The sequence below is a fragment of the Miniopterus schreibersii genome (assembly GCF_964146895.1).
Source record: "Miniopterus schreibersii genome assembly, chromosome: 5".
Taxonomy (NCBI): Eukaryota; Metazoa; Chordata; class Mammalia; order Chiroptera; family Miniopteridae; genus Miniopterus; species Miniopterus schreibersii.
The window spans coordinates 42,510,448-42,533,194 of record NC_138106.1 but is presented as its reverse complement, the minus strand read 5'-3'; the positions used below and the strand labels follow the sequence as shown (position 1 = coordinate 42,533,194).

General features: G+C 38.1%; 1 protein-coding gene across 1 annotated transcript in view; it reads left to right on the top strand.

The window, feature by feature from the left end:
• The window catches only part of ATP13A4 (ATPase 13A4), a 107,046-nt gene that overhangs the window by 34,998 nt on the left and 49,301 nt on the right, over positions 1 to 22,747 (top strand). The window contains exons 3-9 of the mRNA XM_081137649.1: positions 2,809 to 2,955; positions 7,184 to 7,254; positions 7,345 to 7,425; positions 8,936 to 9,005; positions 10,466 to 10,600; positions 14,340 to 14,409; positions 21,805 to 21,939. Coding sequence (XP_080993775.1) covers positions 2,809 to 2,955; positions 7,184 to 7,254; positions 7,345 to 7,425; positions 8,936 to 9,005; positions 10,466 to 10,600; positions 14,340 to 14,409; positions 21,805 to 21,939 — 709 coding nt within the window. The remainder of the gene's footprint in view (positions 1 to 2,808; positions 2,956 to 7,183; positions 7,255 to 7,344; positions 7,426 to 8,935; positions 9,006 to 10,465; positions 10,601 to 14,339; positions 14,410 to 21,804; positions 21,940 to 22,747) is intronic.

Genomic DNA, 22,747 nt, shown 5'->3' with positions numbered 1-22,747 from the left:
TTGGGAGTTCCAATGTTCCATTCTGGCTTTTCCTTCTTAAGCATTACAGTCTAGAAGTCTATCATAGGATGACAGTTTGATTTTGGGACTTGGATTCTCTGTTGCCAAGACAGCAGAGATTCTGAGAAACTGGGTGCTATTTGCTACACAGTGCACAATTCAAAGTGATTTTCATACATGAACGCCATGGGACAACTTGTTGCAAGTAAGAGGAAGAAGCCAAGATCTAGAATGGGAAGCCCTGGCCTCACACCCCAGTTCTCCCTGGCTACCCACACCAGGCTGGCCTGAGCAGTTCTTACCCTTGCTCATGGAGGGTTTTCTCATGTGTGAAATAGAGACAGATGATAATACCAACTTTGAAGAATTGAGCCTAAAATAAGATAACTGACACAAAAAGGTTGTTTTATAAAATACTAAGTAATCATATGAAAATTAGTAGTTAACATTATTTTACTTAAGAGTACCAAGGGTAGCTGTCTTCCTAGTTGTCCATACTTGGTGGCCAGAGGTCTCTGGTCTTGACGGTGCTTTTATAATTTGTGTTCCCATTTACCTACAAATTATGTGTTTTATTACCAAGTTTTTCATTAAAGTTTGTTCTTTGGCAGTCCCAGTTCAGGCAGTCCAATAAATTTGTATTTTTAAACAAAATGTGGAGGAGAGGGTCACAGGGGACTCTGGAGGGGGTAAGTGGTGTGAGGTGGGGGTCCAATCTCTATTCTAACAGTTACCCTCTATTTCTTAGTTTTCTCACCTACAGAATGAGGAAGATAATGAACAGTAGTAGCCACATCATAAGGTTTTTGAGCACTAATGAAATAATACATATGTAGTATTATGTGCTTAGGACATAGTAAGTACTAAATCAATATTAACTATTTTTATTATTGTCATTATTAGTAACTCAAAGTTCTTCTCATAACAAAGCCCCATTTGATGCGGCCAAAGGCAAAACTCCGTAATGCTGAACCATGTTGAGGCGTCTTCTAAGTCACCTGGCTCGCAGCACCTAGAACCTATCCATCAGTTCAGTGGCCCAGTCATTCAAAATTTAGCGTTCTTCAGTCATTCAAAGTTTGGAAAGTAATTCCATACAAATTTGATTTGATTTAGTGATCTTTTAAAATATGAGATAGTAGATAATTTTGCTGTTTTTTAAAATTAATTTGTTAACGTTCAGATTTCAACTAAGGCGTTCCATTCTTCCTTTCCTTTATCCTCCCTTCCCCACTCCCTCTGCTTTGCTTTCCCCCTTCTTCCTATCTTTCTCTCTCTCTCTCTCTCTCTCTCTCTCTCTCTCTCTCTCTCACACACACACACACACACACACACACACACACAACCTGTGCTAAACCTGGCTGGAGCACAGACATGCATCAGAACACAGCCCCGCTCACAGTCCAAGGGGGCTGGTCAGGCAAAGGGCAATGCAATGGAGGTGCAATGTGGTAAGAAACTCGGCACCCTATTGGTTTAGGGGAAAGGTCATCCAGGGAAATTAGTGAGGTCCCCAAACTTTGAATTGGACCCTGAATGGATGGCTGAGATCTAGCCACATGGAAACTTAAAGAGAGGAAAGGATGATATGTATTCCAGGGTAAGGAAGCAGCGGGAGCAAAGGCATGTAGGTGGGCTTCTCTTGAGGAGAGCTGGTGTAAGAGATTTAGCTACAGTAACTACTATATCTTCTCTCTGTCTTTTGCAGAGTCAGCTCAGACACTGTTCATTAAAAAAGTGGGTGTTGTGGAGATAATTCCCAGCTCTGACCTACACTCCCCAGGCATCATATTGTTTCCCAGGCTTGACTCCCCCTGCCATCCTTCCTAGCTCTTGTGGTTCACCAGGCATCCACGTGAATTTTATGTGTATCATAAAATCCTCTTCAGATAATAACCACTTCAGATAATAACCACTGTTATTATCACCTCAGTCTCTAAGGGACCATTGTGGTACCTGTTACTCAATCCAGCGCTGCCCCTTCTAGTTTTCTTCTGTGATGAAAGTCATCAGTAAATTGCAAAGGGAAGCAGCTTCAATGAAGGTCACGAAAGAAGGCACCTTTTTCAGTCCTACTCATGCTGACATCTTGACAATTACCTTTGGGAATGTTCTGTCCATGCATTCAGTCTTTTTTCCATCCATTCATCAGACTGTCACTGAGCAGGTTGCCATTGTCCACATGAATGAGATATAAGGGTTTTTTCCTACAAGATCGTTTAGATGAACTAGGAGAATACAAAGCAGACAGTGCTTAGGAGCACAGGAGAGGGACAGTTAGAATCCTTTGGAGTTAGTATAGTGACAGTCCTTGTGTCTCTCCCCCACTACTGCCCCCATCTCCAGCCCCTGAGTAAGTATTAAAGGGGCTGTTCTGGAAGAGGTAGAATTGAAGTTAAGCTTGGAAACGTGGGCAGGGTTTAGATGACCTGGGTTCCTCCCCCTCAGAGGTTCACAGAAACCCTTAGGAATACTTGCTCTATTTTCCTGTGAAATTTTGCATCTGGCCACAGCCCCATGGTTGGAGGGTAATAGGGAAAGCCAGTTCTTACCTGAGAATCTGCCTCTCGACCCTGGAGCTCTGTTGTGTGTGCCAGTGCCTCCCATTCACATCCTCAGTGAGTGACAATAAGGCTCTTTTCCTCAAGGCTCTATATCTGCCAGCTTTCCGAGGTATATAATTCTGTCCAGAATATTGATTAGCTCCACAAACATATAGAGTTATATTAAAATGATGTTTTTTTAGGTTGAATTTTAGCCTGATGACTTCTCTTAACTTCACGGGGGTTTTGGTGTCTATTTCCTCAGGATGAATTCCAAACCTACTTTCGAAAAAAGGTAATGTGGATCTACCTGTCAGCATTAAACAGCGCGTTTGGTCTCACTCCTGACCACCCTCTCATTGCAGATGAGGAGTGTCTCATAAATAGAGCCATAAGAAAGCCAGACTTAAAGGTAAGTACCTTCATAGTTACTGCTGATGCTAGAAAAATTTAATCTTTTTTTCTCCCAAAACGTAAGATCAAATTCAGATCCTCCACTGTGCTAACCATCAATTGACAGTGTAGAACATTATAAATGGTTATGTGCAACCTTGATGACAACCTTGGATCGATTATTAAACTCTGCCTACCTCTAATATTAATTGATGAAATTTAACAAATTAGGGAATACAAAGTTTAATATGGTGCCATTATATAGTAGATGCTCACTACAGAGTAGCTCTTAGTAGCATCAAGCCCTGCATAATAATCTACGTGACAGAGTGTGTTCTGCAGTAAAGGCGACCACCCAGGAATACCCCAGGGAGTTCCTGGGCCTGCAAGATGACCTTACTTTGGACCTGTTATTCAAATGTATTTGCCTTCCTCCCACCTTTCCGTACCGCATAAGCACTACATGGATTCTGATTCATGAGCATCCATATTAAAAACATTTTTTATAAGAGAGACCATTTTAAATTTATATATGTGTAGATAGCTGTTTAACTTAGTTTTGTGAGCTCAAGCTCAATTAAAAAAAATAATAACTGTCAATTGTTGAACAGTTTCTGTACTGTTGATTGTTCTTACCCAATTATCTTAACTGCCCAAACAAACAAAAACAAAAGAGGTCAAGCAGCTTCAACTAACAGACTGCTTAATTCATTAGGTGGCCATTCACCTGGAGAAACAGGCATCCCAAATCAGCCTTACAGACAGGCTCTCAGAGTGTTATTAACCTCGGGCACCTTTAACTGAAATAAGGGGACAAACAAGCAAAGGGATGCTCCTGGAAACAGGGCAAATGTGAGGAGGGGCAGAGGGCTTGAAGCAGAACATTCTGGCCCCCAGGCTTGACATCCTCACTTAGCAACACAAGGCGTGGGGAGTCTGGCTAGTTTCTGCTGCTCCGAGCCTTGAGTTTCTTATTTGTAAAATATGAGTGATAACCCCATCTTTGCCTGTTGCTCAGGGCTATTTGAACTTAAAAAAAGAGGGTGGATATTAAGGTGACTTGTGAACTATAATGAGCCATATTCATAAAGGACTGAAACTTTCATTAAAATTGGAGCAGGCTGACAACTCGGATGGAAATAACGATAACAAAACTAAAATGATAAACGTTCAGGGCTATTTAAGGTGAGCTTGGAGCCTGCAGCCAAGAACTTGGTCAAGTTTGCCAACGCAAGCTAAGAGGAGGCTCTAAGAGCCACCTTGCAGGATCGCATGCAGTACTGAAGCCAGCGCTTAACCTGTTAAACGGGGTGCCCTCACAGGCCTGCAGGAAATGAGCAGGAAGCTGGGGAGAGGGAAGCTCCCTGGGACTGAGCCAGAGATGAAACTCACCCCGCAGCAGAGCCCTGATCTCCTGATTACTATATCCTGGTCTCGGGTTCCAGGAAGGGCAAATAAACTCCACCCCTTGCAAGTACAACACTTACCCCTCACCAGCCTCTAGCCTAGAGCCTCAGAAGGTGATGAGGGAAGCAGAGAAACTCTAGGCAGAGCTATTTCCTGCTAGGGGGATCTGTAAGGTATTTAAAAGGTCTACGGCAGAGTCATTCTTCTTACTCTTTGAAGAATGGCTTTAGAAATGGTCAGGAGTTAATGGAGTTTTCTTTTTTCTGGCCTGAGGTAAAACTTATCAGTAACCTCTTTATTCCTCATTATTGCTGCCTTCCTCTGCTGATGTTTTTTGTCCATTAGGTTTTATAAACTTCTCAATCTCAGTTTGTGGTTTCACAACCTCCTGAGCTATGTTCTTGGCAGGGGCCTAACATTCTACCATCATTTATCCTTTAAAATTTTTCCAACGTGGATTTGAAACTTAAAGACTTAATGAAGTGGGGAACCCTCCCTTTATATAATTTGAATCTTGGAAGTTATGGGATTTTCAGACCTTCTGAGACTAGCTTGACTATTAGATCATTTGAGAAACTGGATTTGGGGCCAGGTGGACTTGAGATTGAATTCTAGCCCTGCTTCTTAACAGGTCCAATCTTGGGCAAGTTACTTAATCCAAATGAACTTTGGAGGTGAAGCGAAGAGGATAATAATATCTGTCCAACCACAGGGTGATGAAAGAGACTAAACATAAGCTGTGAAAAGCCCCTAAGTAAATAAGCAATAACTGCGGTTACAGTCCAGCTCCATTTATAAAACTGTGAGGAGTACTGAACAGAAAGGGAAATATAAGGCAAGGAACTTGAGTTTCAAAGAAGGGCCATTACAGCTAACATACAGCAGGCTGATTACTTTCAAATACTCTTCCTCATTCTAACTTGCAGCTTGTGAAGGAGGAAGAATCCTTCCCAGTGACAATTAATTCCAATTTGATACTGGAAATCACTTGGAAAATGGAATTTATTTTTAAAAGCTATTATGCAACCAACCTCACTGAAATAAACCCATTCTGTAAAATAAAACAAAAAACAGCATTTAACATTCTTACTTGGTAACTAAAAATGTGTGTGTGTGTGTGTGTGTGTGTGTGTGTGTGTGTGTGTGTGTAAACATATGCATTTATTGAACAGGGTTCAGATTCATTTGAGGTAACCCAGGTCTTAGAGATGAGGGATTTAAACTCTACTTCTGTTGACATGTGGTTGTACAAAACATTTTTTGATTTAATAAAAAATGTATTGAGCATTATTAGGTACCAGCTATATGCCCTTCCCAGTTTTAGTATTTATTTAATGGTTATACTGACTCTAATATTTATAGATATAGAAGACATTCAACAGAGTTGCAGTGGAACTCAGAAACAGTCTGTCCAATTGCCTTGCTTATCCTCAGAGAAACTGAGGTGCAGAGAAATTTAGTTGAATTTCTCAAGTACACAATTATTAGAGTAGCTATAAAAGGAAGTCTTGAACACTGTTTCTCAACTTTGGCTGCACATTAGAATTACCTGAGGAAATTTAAACATATCTGTGCCCAGGCCACATCTCAGACAAATGAAATCAGAATCTCTTGGGGCTGGGACCCAGCATCACTACTTTTTCAAAGCTCCTCAGTTGATTCTAATGGGCAAAATGAGGTTATAACCATTCCTCCATAGCAATATGACAGTCTCACTGCTTTTCTTTGTCCTTAATTAGGTCACCAGTTAATGCAAATTCAGATTCATATACAAAGTTGTTTAAAGAAATCAGAAACAAAGGGGCAAAATTGTCATAAGCATTAACCTTCCCTCCCCACTGCCACCACCCTCAGACCCTCCCTTCCTGGAGCACTTCTTGCAATAACCTCACCACTCTTTTCTAGTACCTGCTGCCAGCCTTCTCTTTTTTAGTGCCCCCTTTTTACGTTACTCTGCAAGTTCATTGCCTCTAAGACAAAGTCCTAACTACCTCATTCTAGCATTTAGGGCAGTAAAATCTGATCTTTACTTATCTTTCCACCCTCATTCTCCATTCCTCAAACAGGCCAACTCACTTGCCCCTCCCCCAAAACTAACTTGTGCATAAGATCTTTGAAATGCTCTCTTGCCTTCTCATCTGAGCAAAATTCTTCCAGTCTTTCATGGCTGTAGCTCAGATGTCATCTTCTCCATGATGCCTCTGTCACCTGCCCTCTCCATATGTCTACAGTATTTCAATGCTATATTTTTTACTTTATTATATTTTTATGTCTTTGACTTGTGCATATTTGATGATATGGTATAGTTTTCTTTTTTTATAATATATTTTCTTTCCTTGTTAGGTTAAAAGGTAGTGAAATGCAGAGACTGAGTTTTATTCATGTACTTATCCATATAGTAGGTCCATGATACAAGTTGATAGAATGATGACTTCTAATGAAATTAGAATTCTATTAAAAAAATTTTTTTCCTCCTTTTTGTTGATTTCAGAGAGAGGAAGTGAGAGGAAGAAAGAGATAGATCAGTGATGAGACAGAGTCATTGATGTGCTGCCTCCTGCCTCCTGGGGATCGAGCCTGCAACTGGGCATGTGATCTGACAGGAACTGAACTGTGATCTCCTGGTTCAGAGGTCGACACTCAGCTACCGAGCCAAGCCAGCCAGACAAATGCCATTTGTGTAGTAGGAAGGATAGGATAAGTTAGGAAAAGATGAAATCTTAAATAAGTATAGTAGGGCTCTATCTTTGCTTCTTCCACAAATGCTTCTTTAGCTGTTGAACTTCTGTATATTTGCTGATCCCCAAACTAGAGATTTTCTTAATACTTTTCTTTTGTAGGTGAGGTGCATAAAAGTGCAGAAAATAAGATATGTTTGGAACAACTTAGAAGGACAGTTCCAGAAAATTGGGTAAGTTGTTTCAGCAATTGCATCCAAAGAAGAAAAGATGTTATCTCAAAAATATTATTCCTAAATATGTCTTTCTCATTATTATTTTAGCTCTCTGGAAGAGTGGCTCAGTTCTGCCAAGATACATCTAAAATTTGGATCAGGCCTAACAAGAGAAGAACAAGAGATTAGGTACCATGCATACTGTTATATACACCTGTTCTAAAGGACTCTGACCAGGTAGCCAAATAGACAGCCAGTTAATAGTCACCTTAATGGGTCAATATCAGAAAACATTGTAATGCTCTACTTAGTAGTACTAAATTAAATGTTTTCACGTATATTATTTCACTTTATTAGAGAAGCTTTGTGAGGCAGGTAGAATGGACAGACTGGTCATCCCAACATAACAGATGAGAAATCTGAGGCTCAGAGAGGTTTAGTGGTCTGCACAAGATCACACAGACGGGAAATGACAGAGAAAGAACTGAGTCTCACACTTCTGACTGTAGGTTTGGTGCTCTTTCTATCTCACACAAGTCTTCACAAGGTTATTATAATAATAAGGTTGAGCCCGTTTTTGTTGCAATCAGGAAATATATGTTAGACTACGAGAACATACTTAAAAATAATTGTGAAGCAGCAGAAGAATGTCATGCAAGACCCATAGCTCCACAATTCCAAGTCAGTTACTGGGCAGAGGAGAAGTTTTAGGAAAGGCAATGGACTGAATATTAAGATTCTGTTGCTAATTCATTGTGTGGCTTTGAGCAAATAGTTTCTCCTCTCTGGGCTTTAGTTTCCTAATGGTTAAAAGGGGGAGGAAAACTCTATAAAGGCCTTGCTGGTCCTAAGTTCCTATGATTCTCACACTCCCCTCCACCCCATTTCCTGTCCTTGGAATAGACCTAGAACTTTGCAGTATCAGCATCACCTGGAAGCTTGTTAGAAATGCAAAATCATATCTCACCCCTATTGAATCAGAATCTTTATACTAACAAGATCACAAACTTATTCATATGAACACTGAAGTTTGAGAAGCACTGCTCTAGTACGTTCGGCCAAGCTATTTGATTTGAGCGTCTACACAGAAGGCACAGAGACAGTGGTTAGTGTTCTCAAGAGCAAAATAACTCATAAAGGGTCATTGCTGTGATAATTAAAGAAACACATCTCTGGGTTTTCAATTAGAGGACTGTATAACTCTGTGTAGAGCTATTTTTGAGAACACAACACCTTTTCACTCACATTAGAACAAATTTTGCAGCTTTCTAGAACTGATTGGGAGTAAGAAGGTAGGCACAGTATTCCTTATCAGTAGAATTTCTCTCTCCTATTGACCCCTCTTTCCCACTTCTACGGAGCCAGAGTTGGTGAGAATTAGAGTTGAGAGAATGCCAATCTTGAAACACTTGAATGAGACAATTGCTAATATTAAATACCCAAATTACCCTGAGGGAAATATTTAGACCTCAGAGTTTGGTTTAATAGATGCAATATGATTATGTTTATTGTTTTGGAACCTGGGTATCCTCCCCTCCCCAGTTATTTTGAGAAGAGTGGGAGTGTATATAATGAGGGAGACTTACGTTGATCCCAAAGTGAGAAAGTGAACATGAAATAGATCTTCTTTTTGAATGGGCAAGAAATGAGTTTCATTTTAATTTTTAGCAACTGAGTGATCTACGATCTCTCCCTATAGGAGGTTAACCTGTGGGCGTAATACTATTGATGTTGAAATCACACCAATTTGGAAACTACTCATCAAGGAGGTAATATTCCTTTCTTTTGCTGCTGGATAGAAAATAAAGAAGTTTGGTTCTAGTCAAACGATCAAGAATGCTACTTGTTAATAGGTAACTGTAATTTGGGATATTTTCAAAGAATGACAAGCATATTTTCTTTATATCTCTTTCTAACTTTTCTTGAAGTCCATCTTTTGCACACATTGCCTGACACAGTATAAGATGCTCATGTGTCTACTTAACCTCCTACTGACTAGATAAACACAAATTCTTTTTCTTTTTAAGCCTTTGCTTCTTAGTCTGTCTCAAGTTTGTAAAACAAAAAAAAATAATAAAAATTTGAAAACCTGTCTTTTCTTATGTGAAACATATATAATTTCTTCAGCATCCAAAATTGTAGGAAAGAAAAATACCTGTTCGGCCTTCTTAGTTCTACTGATCTCAAAGTGTGTGTGGAAGGAAAAGAAGAGTTGGCCATCATTTCTGGAGCTGAATTTTTCCTCTTTGGCTCTATCACTGGGCTTATTTTTTTATTTAATAGTGATTATTATGAACCTATATCTACATAGCTATATTCTGGATTTTCTCCTGCACTTCACCTCCACCCCTCCTTGCCTTAAAAAAAGCTTATAAATTCAAAGTACGTTCTCAATATTTCTAGCAAGCTTTCAGGCATGGAAAAAGCAAGAGAAAGTGGTAGGCAAAGTTGCTGTGTGCTTCGTCCCTAATAGGAGGCAAGATCACCGTTCCTGTTTCAGACAGGTGGGAACTTGAATGAGGGCACAAACCTTTTGAACCAAAGCAGGATTACAACGGTTGGAGTTGGCCTCCACTTTCTCCCAGAGTTCTGGATGCTCAGTTATAGCTTACTACTTTCCATTTGGCTCTTTACTTATGAGGAAATACCATCTTCCACCCATCCATTCATCTAAAAGTGCTTTAATGGCTTCAATTATGGCAGATATTGTGTCATAGAAAACAGCAGACTGGGAAGCATTTTAACTTTATAAACCTGAACTAATACTTCACCCTCCCAAATGTCCACATTATCATGTCTACTCCTTCCACAACTGTTGTGATGGTCAACATGAGGATATGTGAGGCACTACTTGGTAAGTTATTAGGGTAGCAGTGATTAAAAAAGGTGCCATGGGGCCAGATTGCCTGGGTTCAAATCCTGGTCTGTGATAGTCACAGCTGCGTGACGTTGGGCAAGTTTCTCAAGACCTAAGTTTCAGTTTCTTCATCTTTACAATGGAGATAAGTAATGACATCTCGTTAAAAAGATAATTAGGGGTACTAAAAGAGCAAATTCAGATGAAGTTGCTTAGTGCAGTGTTTGGCACATGGCAATTGCTGAATAATATAATAAGAATAAGAGTATTGTGTGGGATGTTTTATGTCATAGAGATGATTATGAAAATAAATGTCAATGAATAGCTAAGTGTGAAGCCTAAATATGTCCCTTGTTTTTTGTCTGCCGACAGGTTTTAAATCCATTTTACGTATTTCAGCTCTTCAGCGTCTGTCTGTGGTTTAGTGAAGACTATAAGGAATATGCGTTTGCCATTATACTGATGTCCATCATTTCCATGGCTCTGGCAGTATATGATCTCAGAGTGGTAAGTTTCTCCACCAGTCTTGCAGTCTCCGAAAGAGAGCAGTAATACTTTTATTGAAATGTTGATAGAAAGGACAATCAGGAAATAGTCCTTGCCCACTCCATAATAAATGAGAGCACATTTGTAAATATCTAGCACAGTAGCTGGTGCTCAACAGCTGTTGGTCCTTTCTCTTCTCTCACATCCCAATTCCTAAACTTTCAAGTTCTTTTTGCCCTCTTTTTGGCTTATTCAGGCAGATCAGCCAGAAGCCTATGTAAAGATTTATGAATTGTGAATAAATGAAAAAATATATGTGGAGAATCCGGATAGATGTTGAAGATGGTGGAAGGAGAGTGGAAGGTGGAAGAGTCTCTGTATAATATTAACTTCTTTGCTTTTTATGTTTGTTGGTACCTACTTGTCAAAGCTCTGATCGATATCATGGCTTTCTTTATGTTACACCAGCAGATGCAGGAGCTGTTGGAAAAAAATCCAATAGAGCAGATTGGTTGATTGCACTGTAAACCATGAATGCCAACCTCATCTGGGCAATCTTTCTATATGTCTCTGCTCTCATTCTTTGAAATTAAGGTTTCAAACCAAATCTCTCTTCAAGTTTCTGAGATGCCTAGCTGCCCATGTTCCATTTTTCCTCTTGATTCAGCAGTTAATTATACCACTTGTTTCATAAAGATAGAAGCCATAAAACAGGAATTTGCTCAACTCCCCGCTTTCCAACTGCCACATGACCCTTGTGTCCGCCCCCATCCTGCCTTGATCTCTCATTACAGGGGAGAAAGTGCCCTCTGCCTGTCGGGAGATAGCATCCTCTCCAGCCTTCTCAGAGGGCTTATTCAGTCAACAGATGACCCCTTCTTGCTCCTGCTCCACAAGGTCATCCTCATCAGCACTTAAACTTCTCCCATACTCAAAAACTCTCCCAACTTAAAAAAAAAAAAAAAAAATCAAACAAATGAAACAATCCCTTCTCTGGACCATTCTTTTACCTTCAGCTATGACTCTACCTATCTTCTGCCTTTTACAGGAAAACTTCCTGAGTTCTTTATGCACACTGTCATTACTTACTCACCTCCCTCTCGCTGTTCACCTTTACTGACCTGGATTCCTCTCTCACGCCTCTAATTAAACAACCCTTGTTAAGGTCACCACTATGATCTTAAGGCTCAGAGATAGTTTAATTTTTTTTTTAATTTCTTTTTTAACTAGTTATTTTTTTCTTAATAGAAGGAGTAATATATATGGACATGCTAAAAAATTTCAAACAGAATAAAACAGTATAAATGAAAAGTAAATATTCCTCCCACTTTAGTTCTCCCAGTGTCCAGGCTCCCTTTCAAAAGGCATCTACTGGGACCAGATGTTCTGTATACTTTCAGTGATATTAAAAACATATGCATTAATTTATTTTACACAGATGGAAATACACCATGTATACTGTTTTGCACTTGCATTTTTTTACTGAATAAATCTTAAATATCTTTCCATATCTGCACAAATATATTTTATTTAGGTATACCACAATTTTTAAACCAGTTTTATATTAATGAGTATTAGGTTGTTTCTAGTTTTTTGCTATTAAAACAATGTAGCAATGATGATTCTTGCACATATATCTTTTCACACATTTACGAGTATGTGTATGTATAAATATGTATAAATTACAAGTATACAATTTATATCACATAAAAGCATATATGTATATAACAGATGTATATGTGTGTGTGCTTGTTTATATCTATATTGATATGAAGATATAAAATTTATATAATGGAAATTACTTAATCATGATTTCGGTATATTACTTTAATAAATGTTGCCCAAATACTCCTTAAACAATACCAGTTTACACTCTCCCAACAGTAGATGAGTGTTTTCCTTATCTTTGCCAATATAAGCAAAAATAGAATCCCATCAATTTAATAGCATGTTTTCCACTATGAACTGAGCACTTGCTCATGTTTTAAGCTATTTGCTTTTCTTTTGCTATGAACTGAATTTCTGTGCTCCATTAATTTTTGCTGGGTTGTTGGTCGTTTGCTTGCTGATTTTATGGTCCCCTTCCCACAGTGGACACTTTTACTCCCAGTACAGATCTCACTAAATTTCTTGGTTGCATTTGGCCCAGTTAATGGCTCCAGTGCTTCTTTACCAAGTACTCTTCCCCTTTGACTTCACTGACAACACACTCACCATGCTCTCTAATTGCTCTTTTCTATTCTGATTTATAGTTTACCTTCCCCCACCTGGAGTTTTAAAAAGTGGGCATCTCGAAACAACGTGAAAATATATGCAATGAGGTGCATACTCAACCTTGCATACCATGTGTGTTCCATCTTCCTCTCCCCCTCCACTTGTTTGATCACTTTTATTAGTTTTTTTTGTGTGCATTCTTCCAAAAAAAAACTTAGGCAATTCAAGCAAATACAAATATATACATTTTGCTTTTCTTTTTTTCTTATGTAAAGGTAACATAACTGTATTATTTTTTACCTAGCTTTATTATTATTAATAATATGTCTCGAGGGGCTTTTCGTATGAGTACATTGAGAGATTTTTCATTATTTTTACAGCTACATATATCAATGACTTCTAAAGGCATATGCTAATGACTTGTAAATTTATATATATCTCAAGTCCAAATACCTCTTTTGAATTCCAGACTCTGATCGGACAACCTGTTTCATTCAATGTCACTTCTTCAAGAAAGACTGCTACTGCTTCCATTGGCTATATATGCTCCAAAATCACCTTTTGTTTCTTCCCTCTTATTACTGATTATAATGATACATTTATATATATAATTATTTGATTAAATATATTTATCCCATTAGGCTGTAAATTTCTTGATTGTAAGAAACAAAATTTTTTTGGTGACCATTTATTGTGTCCCTGACTGTTAGCATAGTCCTGGGAGCATAAAGGTTGCTCGATAAATGTTGAGTGAATGTATGAATAAATAAAGAAATGAATTAATAGCAGAATACTCTGTCTTTGACTTTATCTATTCTATTAATCATTCTTAGGACATATTGATCAGACTTTTAAATGATTTAAAACTAGGAGATTTAGAGAGTGTCTTAAATGACAAAATCAGAATAAACACACTCACACTAACGATGGGGACCCTTAACAATCCCCCACCCCTCAAACCAGGTAAAAGGTCTTTCACACAAAGTTGCTTAATAAATGTGAAATCAAATATAATTTTATTATATTTTTCTTTTGTCTTCTTTCATTGATTCACTCTTAATGTACCATATATTTCACTATTAGAACAATATATACTATAAGCAAATAGTATGGACCACCAAACTCCTTAAAAATTATAGATTAAGAACTCTAATGTGGGATGTCCCAAAACTGAAATAATTCTTAGTTCTCGAAGATATTTATTATAAACATATATCTGAATGATCAAAGTTCTTGATAGTATTTATCTATTTAAAAACTAAACACAAATTGATGGATATCAAAACTTCTGTTGAGTGGAAGAGCACGCTGGGAAATTCCTTTCCACTAAAGAATGCGTACTTCTAATTGCTGAGTGAAGAGCACAAGTTGAATGCTTTGATAATTCAGTAATAAGCTACTCAGTCTTGTCTGTACCCAGTACATTCAGTTGGCCACAAGACACAACATAGTGCTCCATCTTTAAAGAAGGCTAGTGCTTTACTGAATAATACCTGGGACTTATCCTGAAATAAACAAGCCTTTTTCTATTTTCCCTTCTTTTCAGCAATCTGTAAAACTCCACCGTCTAGTTGAGTCACATAATAGCATTACAGTCTCTGTATGTGGGAGAAAAGGTAAGTCCCATTATTTTAGATCTATGTGTTGTCCATATGGAATCAGAAGAAGATTTAAATTTGTATTTCTAATGGTTCCTGCTACTCTCTTTTCATCTTTTCCTGTGCATTTACTTAAAGAGATGAGAAACTGGAGATCTTCTTACTTTAAAAAACCCAACTTTATTGAGGTAAAATTGACATAGAATGAAATGAACATATTTAAAGTATACAAATTGTTGGTTTTGACTGTGTACACACCCATGAAATTATCACCAAGATAACGATAATGGCTATTCATTGCCCCCCAAAGTTGCCTTGTGCCTGTTTGTAATCTTCTTTCTCAACCACTTTCTTCCTACCCCCATCAGCAGGCTCCCAGTTTTCATGTTTACAATTTTATATGAATGGTATTGTACAGTATCCATATTTTGTTTTTCATAATATATTTCGGGTTAATTTTATTGGGATTAAAGTTTATAAATATTTTTAAGTTCATCCATTTTGTTAAGTATATCAATAGTTCACTTCTTTTTATTCCTTAGTAGAATCCCATTGCATGGATTTGTTCATCCACTCACCTGTTGATGGAAATTTAGGTTGTTACTAATTTTGGGCTATTACAAATAATGCCACAATGAACATTTGGGTTCAAGTCTTTGTATGGACACACACTTTCATTTTTATGGGAAAATACATAACTGTGGAATGGTTGGATCATGTAGTAGAAAAAAATGTTTACCTTTTAAAGAAAATGCCAAACTTTTTTCCAAAGTGGTTGTGCTATCTTATATGCCCACCAACAATGATTCCAGTCGTTCCACATTCCCCCCCCACAATACATCATCTGTACACTGTATTGTGTGTTCACCACCCCAAGTGAAGTCTCCTTCCTTCACCATTTACTCCCCCTATACCTTCCTCCACTTCCCCCGACCTCCCCTCCCCAGGCAATCAGCACACTGTTGTCCATGTCCATGAGCTTTTTCTCTTTTCCTTTTTTGCTCAATGCCTCCACCCCCCAAAGCCAGCCCTGCCCCCCCCCCCCCCCCCCCCGTCAGCCTGTTCTCAATGAGTCTGGCTATTCCTCTTTATTTATCAGCAATCAAAATAACGGGTTGATCCTCTAGCATTTTCAAAGGTTTTTTTGAGTGTCATTGTGAATGTATAATGGTAAACATGGTTGATACATTTCCATCTGTTGCAGTTCTTATTCTGCTGAAATTGTCCCATCTTCAACCATTTAGAGCTTCTTTAGGTTGGCTCCTGAGTTCTTTTGACATGATCTTAGTAGTCTTTGAATGTTTTAGTGATTTCTGGTATAACAAGGTATTCCAAACTCATTTTGAACAATTCCTGCTCCAAACTGAGACACACCCATTTTTCGAAGGGGCTCTTAGGTATGGTACTTAGAGGCCTCAATCAGAGCATCAGGAGGGGTCATTTCTGTGGTGTTACTAATCGTTTCTAGGCGTAGGCAAAATACATTGTGAGTTCATACTGACATTCCCAATTCAAGTTTAGAACTGTGGGTTTTTTACTTTCCTTTATTGATTGTACTACTGTCCCTCCTTTCTCCATACCTGAAGTCCCAGTTCTCAATAACAGCAACAAATTACTTATTTGCCTTACCCTGTTATACACAATGATATCAGAATATCAAACCAAGACACCCAGCAACAATATGATTCCTAAAAGCACTTTAAGATTTTTTTAAGTTCTTGTTTTCCTGTTTGTGATGTACTATTAAGAATATACAGTGAAATTATACTTTTTAAAAAAAATCATATTTTAATAAATAAATAAAAACATGAGAGGATTGACTTATAAAAAATCATATTTTAAAATCTCTCAAAATATTTCTTTTGTGTATGGTTATGCCAACAACATGATAGGTTCATCTCATTCATTTTGCTTTAGACTTTTAGTGTTAGCTTTCCAAATTTACTTTGGTATTAGTTTGTGTAGATATTATATAAAATATATACATGGTTTGAAAGTTAAATCCTTAAGACAGAGGACATTCAGGTGACTCTAGTCTATCCCTTTTCTCTCTACCTTATGTTCTCATTCTCTCTATAGTTATCATTTTTATTTGTGGTCCATTGTTACACTTAAAACTACAAACAAATTATATATAATACTTATAGCTATATAATATATTTACAGAATAGGACATACTTAGCTGCTGTTTTTTAGATAACAAGAGTGTAACATACACATTTAACATATATTTCCTGGTGTGTATATTTTACATACTTGACTATGTTTCCCAGAGACCCTTTCATAGAAAGATATGTAGATATTCTTCATTCGTTGTTTCAGCTGCCTAATACAGACTTGTGTGGAGGAGTCATTGTTCACTCGATCAGTTCTCTATTGAAGGATTTTTTTTTCCTCTTCAGTTTGTTACTAGTACCAATAGTGCTGTAATAAAAAAGCCTTGTGCATATATGTCTTTTTATACTTTTTTTGGTCTTTTCACACCTTTGCCAGTCTATCTTTGGTGTAGATATTGAGAAATAAAATTGCTGAGTTATAGAATAAATGCCTTTGCACTTTTAAAAGATAGATATTGCCAAGGTTCTTTCCTTAGACTTTGTACCAGTTTGCATTTGCACCAGGAATGTGTGAAAGTGCCTGTTTCCTCACAGTCTTGCCAGCAGAATATGCTGGCAAACTTTTACATTTTTCTAATCAGATAGGTGAGCAATGTTATATCATGTATATTTCTCTTTTTGTCTTTTTTTTAGGAAATAACTTAAAACTTATGGAGTTGTTGCAAGAATAGTTCATATTACTTTTTTCCTAAACTATTTAAGAATAAGTTGCTGACATGTGGCTCCATAACCCCCATATGTTAGTGTGTATTTCTTTTTTTCCCCTTTAGTGTTGAAAATATTACAGATATCTCCCCTTTTTCCCCCCATTGATCCCCTCCACTCGCATCCCCCCTTAAGCCTTCACCACATTATCGTCTGTGTCCATGGGTTATACATATATGCATATGTTCTTTGATGAATCTCTCCAACCCCCCTCCCCCACCCCTTCATTCCCCCTGAGATTCATCAGTCTGTTCCATGCTTCTATGTCTCTGGATCTATTTTGTTCCTCAGTCTATTTTGTTTATTAAATTCCACATATGAATGAGATCATGTAAAACTGAATCAGGAAGAATCAGAAAACCTGAATAGGCTAATAACAACTGATGAAATCGAAGCAGTAATAAAAAAAAAACCCAGCGAACAAAAGCCCTTATCTGGACAGCTTCACAGGGGAACTCTTTAATTCTTTAAGTTGTAGGGTTAGATAGTTTACTAAAAATTTTTCTTGCTTTTTGAGGTAGACCTGTAGTGTTGCGAACTTCCCTCTTAGGCCTGCTTTCACTGTGTCCCATAGATTTTGGGTTGTTGTGTGTTCATTTTCATTTTCTCTAGGAAGTTTTTTATTTCTTTCTTGATGTCAGTGGTAACCCATTCATTGTTTAATAACATGCTATTTAGCCTCCATGTGTTTGAATGTTTTTGAGTGTTTTTACTGTAGTTGATTTCTAATTTTATACCATTGTGATCTGAGATGCTTGATATGATTTCAACCTACTTGGACTTGTAGAGACTGGTTTTGTGTCCTAACATGTGGTCTATCTTTGAGCATGACCCATGTGCACTTGAGAGGAATGTATATTCTGCTGCTTTGGGGTGAAATGTTCTATAAATATCAGTTAAACCCATCTGATCTAGTGTGCCATTTAGTCACTGTTTCTGTGTTGACTTTTTGTCTGGAAGATCTACCCAGTGAAGTCAGCCGGGTATTACAGTCCATGACTATGGCTGTATTGCTGTTGATCTCTCCTTTAAAGTCCTTAAGGTTATTATTGATAGGTCCTTATTTATTGCCATTTTAATTCTTTATGCTTATGTTTCTCTTTCTATTTCTTATTATTATAGCAGTCCCTTTAACATTTCTTGCAATGCTGGTTTGGTGGTGATAAACTCCTTTAGCCTTTTTTTTGTCTGGGAAGCTTGCTATTTCACCATCTATTTTGAATGATAGCCTTGCTGGATAGAGTAGTCTTAGTTTCAGATCCTTGTTTTGCATTACCTTGGATACTTCATGTCATTCCCTTCTAGCCAGTAGAGTTTCTGATGAGAAGTCAGCCGACAGCCTTATGGGAGCTCCTTTGTAAGTAACAGATTGCTTTTCTCTTGCTGCCTTTAATATTCTCTCTTTGTTTTGAATTTTTGGCATTTTAATTATGATATGTCTGGGCATGGGCTTCTTTGGGTTCTTCTTGTTGGGACTCTCTGTGCTTCCTGAACTTGTATGATGTTTTCCTTCATCAGATTAGGGAAGTTTCCTGCCATTATTTCTTCAAACAGGTTCTCTAACCCTTGCTTACTTTCGACCTCCTCTGGCACTCTTATGGTTTGAATATTGTTACATTTCATGTTGTCACACAGCTCCCTTAGACTGTTCTCCTGTTTTTTGTCTTTTTGGATCTCTGGTTGAGTGATTTTTTCTACCCTGTCTTCTAATTCACTGATCTGATCCTCAGCTTCCTCTAATCTGCTGTTTATTCCTTCCAGTGTATTCTTTATTTCTGCTATGTCATTCTTCATTTCTGACTGGTTATTTTTCATAGTTTCCATATCTTTTTTCATGCTGTTGAGCATCCTTACAATCAGTATTCTGAACTCTATATCTGATAGATTGCTTATCTCCATTTCATTTAGCTCTTTTTCTGGAGACTTCTCTTGTTTTTTCTTTTGGGGCTTGTTTTTTTGTCTCCCCATTTTGGCTGCCTATTTGGGTTTGCTTTTATGTATTAGGTAAACCTGCTAGGACTCATAGTCTTTTTGGAAGTTCTCTGGTGCAAGCCAGTGCCAGACACTGATTGTGACTGGCCTTGAGTACCCTGTTTGGAGTTGTCAACAACCCATAGCTTGAGGTCCTCCGTTGGGGCTGGGTGCATTTGGACAAGACCAAGATGCACACAAAAGCCTGCTTTTCCAAGACCAAGGTCTAGAAGCAGATCAGGCAAAGACTCAAAGCACTCTGAGGCCTGCCTCTGCCTGCAGGATGATTAATCTGATTCTCTTAATGAGCCTCGAGCTGTAGAAACTCCACTGAGTAGGGTGAGAGGTTTTCCATCAGGGTGGGACAATTGCTTTCCCCTCAGGCCAAAGCTGCTTGGAAGGTAAATGTCTGCCTCTGCAGTATGGGGGAGTGACTTGGCACAAGAATCCAGAGGGGTGTCCTCTGAGCTCTGTCTCCAGAGCCCACAGCCCTAGATTCTTCTCACATAGATCCAGTCCACTCTCCCCTCCCTCTGCTGGAGCCCAAGGTGAGTGGATGCACATTAAATTTTGTGCATTGGCTCTTTAAGAGGGTTCCTGCATTTCCAGCCCTCTTTCCCCGGCAGACAGAAACCCAGCTGCTTTACACAGACAGATGTTATGTGGGCACCTTTCTCAGTTCTGGTGCTCTGGGCTGGGAAGCCCAGCCTGGGATTTAGGCCCCAGAATCCTCAGTGGGAGCCCCCCCACAGCTGAGATATCTCTCCAGGCCTTCAGCTGCTGCCTGTGGGAGCCCAGCTTGCCTTCTTGCGCCTCCATACTTCCTACCAGTCTCTATTCAGTCTCCATTTTAGGTCCTTGGTTATGAGGGTGCTCTCCAGCTCATCTTTAGTTGCAGTTGATTATTCAGGATGATTTTTCTATATTTTAGTCGTAATTCCAGTTTGGTCCTGGTAGAGTGTCAGTGTAGCGTCCACTCAGTCCACCCCATCTTTAATCTCCCAGTGTATGTTTCTTAAAGACAAGGACATTCTTCTGTATAAATGACAGTACAAATATTAATATTAGGAAATGAATACTGATATATTAATGCCAACTAATGCTCAGAACTATTCCAATTGTACCAATGGTCTCAATCATGTTCTTTATAGGAAAGGACTCAGGATTACACAGTAGTGTTATTTGCAATGTCTCTTTAATCTTCTTCAATCTTTCCTTGACTTTTATTACCTTGACTCTTTGATCTGGTTATTTCATAGAATGTCCTTCAACTTGGATTTGTTTGATGTTCTCTCATAGTTAAATTCAGATTATGGATTTTTTAGCTGGAATATCACAGAAGTAACGTTGAGTTCTCACTGCTTCCTCTCATGTGGTACATATTTTAAATTTGTCCTATTAGTAGTGATATTTACTTAGATTACTTAATTAAATGGTGTCTGCCAGGTTTCTCTATTGTAAATTTACTTTTTCTCTTTGTAATTAGTAATTATTTTGGTAAGAGATACTTTGAGACTATATAAGTAAATCATCCTCATCAAATTTTTACCCACTAGTTTTATTATACATTGGTGTTTCTTGGCTAGATTAATTATTGCTTTGATAGTTGTTAAATGGTGATTTTATAATTTTATCTTTCATTCTGTATTAATGGATTGCCATTTACATCTATATTACTTCTCTATCTGTTGAAAATCATCAGTTTATACTTTTGTCTTCGATTCTATGGAGACCACAGAGTTCATTCTAGTTTTATTTTGGTTTGTATTTGTAACTTCCTTGCTTCATTGAGAAACCTGGCTCTCACAAGCCCCTTTATATCTAATTACTGTATCAGTCTCACCTGGATGTAATGCATCATCCATCACTGCTGATGTCCCCTCCCCTACTCCCATGCTCCAACTCCAACATCCGGCACCAAGCCACTGCCACTCTGGAGGTCCTTTTCTCCCTCCCTGGCCTCTGACACCCTGAACCAAGCAATCCTTTTCAGGTTCCAACACCCACAGCGGGCTTCCACCCTCATCCCCACCTCACCTAGTCCCCTGCATGGATGTCTATCTTGTTTAACCCCTTTTAGCTTTGGAGGGCAGGAAATAAGGAAGGAATAAGGAAGGAAGGCAGGAAAGGAGGAAGGAAAGATGGAAGTAATTTTCATTTCTCTGATTATGAGTAAAAACATCTTTTCAAATGTTTAACATGCCCCTTGCAATTTGTGTGTATGTGTATGTGAACTGTCTGTTAACATCTCATCAATTTTGCTATACAGTCATTTGCTATGCATCTCTTCTTTTAGGAACCGTATATGTTAGGAACATTAGTCTTTTGTCTATACTTTAAGTTCTTTAAGTTTCAAACATATTTTCTGAATTTGTAATTATTTTGGTTTTTTTTTGTTTACTTATTTATTTTTTGCCTCACAAAGGTTTCTTATTTTATGTAATTTGAATTTATTGCTTTTTTTCTTATTGTTTCTGGATTTTGAATCAATGTTGAGGAATAACTTCCTTTTTTTAAGTGTCCTGTTTGCTTTTTTCATTGATTTCTAATTTAGGTAGACAGTGGACTGTGTTTTTGTGGGAAAAATAACTGACTTGACTCTGTCTTCTTACACTTTCAGCTGGAGTCCAAGAGCTGGAATCACGCTTCCTGGTCCCAGGAGATCTATTAATTTTGACAGGGAACAAAATGCAAATGCCCTGTGATGCCATTCTGATTGATGGCAACTGTGTGGTGAATGAAGGCATGCTGACAGGTGTGGTTCTATCTCACTTCTTCAGCCTCCCCAGTGCTCCCAGGCTCCTCCTCTTCCTGAATGACAAAGGCTAAGTGTGGGGCTGCTGTGAGCCCTTCCTATCCCCACAAATCTCATTAACAGTTCTGCCTTGGATATAGCTGAGAGTTCAGTGCAAAGCTGCTTTCTGTGTACTAAGTTTGATACAGTCATCACTTTTTGAGTCTTTAGCATTTCCTTCTTGAACCAAGGGTTGTTACAACCCTGTCATTTTACCTTAAAAGGCTATAGAGATCATTAGATGTTTCAGAATTATGTTATTTTTATGTTTACTATTTTTATATAAAATTTGTCTTCAGGTAACTTGGAGGGTTTAAAAACATTTAAGAACACCTTGAAATCCACAGAGTTAAAAATCCAAGCTCTTCCTTGCTTGGCTTGAAAATGTCGAAAAAGTTGATGATGCAAGATTTGGCAAATCTGGGTATTTTGCACTAACTGTAGTTCATTTATAAATAGCATGCTGGGCTGGGAGGACACTTAAGAGTCATTGCATCTTGTTGATATGAAAACTGAGGTCCAGAGAGGAGAAATAACTTACTTAAGGTCACAGTGCTTTGCTACGCTCTATGTGATTATTTCCAGCAGATTTCAGCATCGATGTTTGATTTGATAATACTCGTAGTATTTATAATATGGCATTATATTTATTTGTTTACATGTCTGTGTTCCTCTCTGGACTACAGACCTCTTAGAAACAAGCACTATGTTTCTCCTTGTATTTCCAATGTCTAGGGTTGTTCTTGCCACATGGCAGGCTTGCAACAAA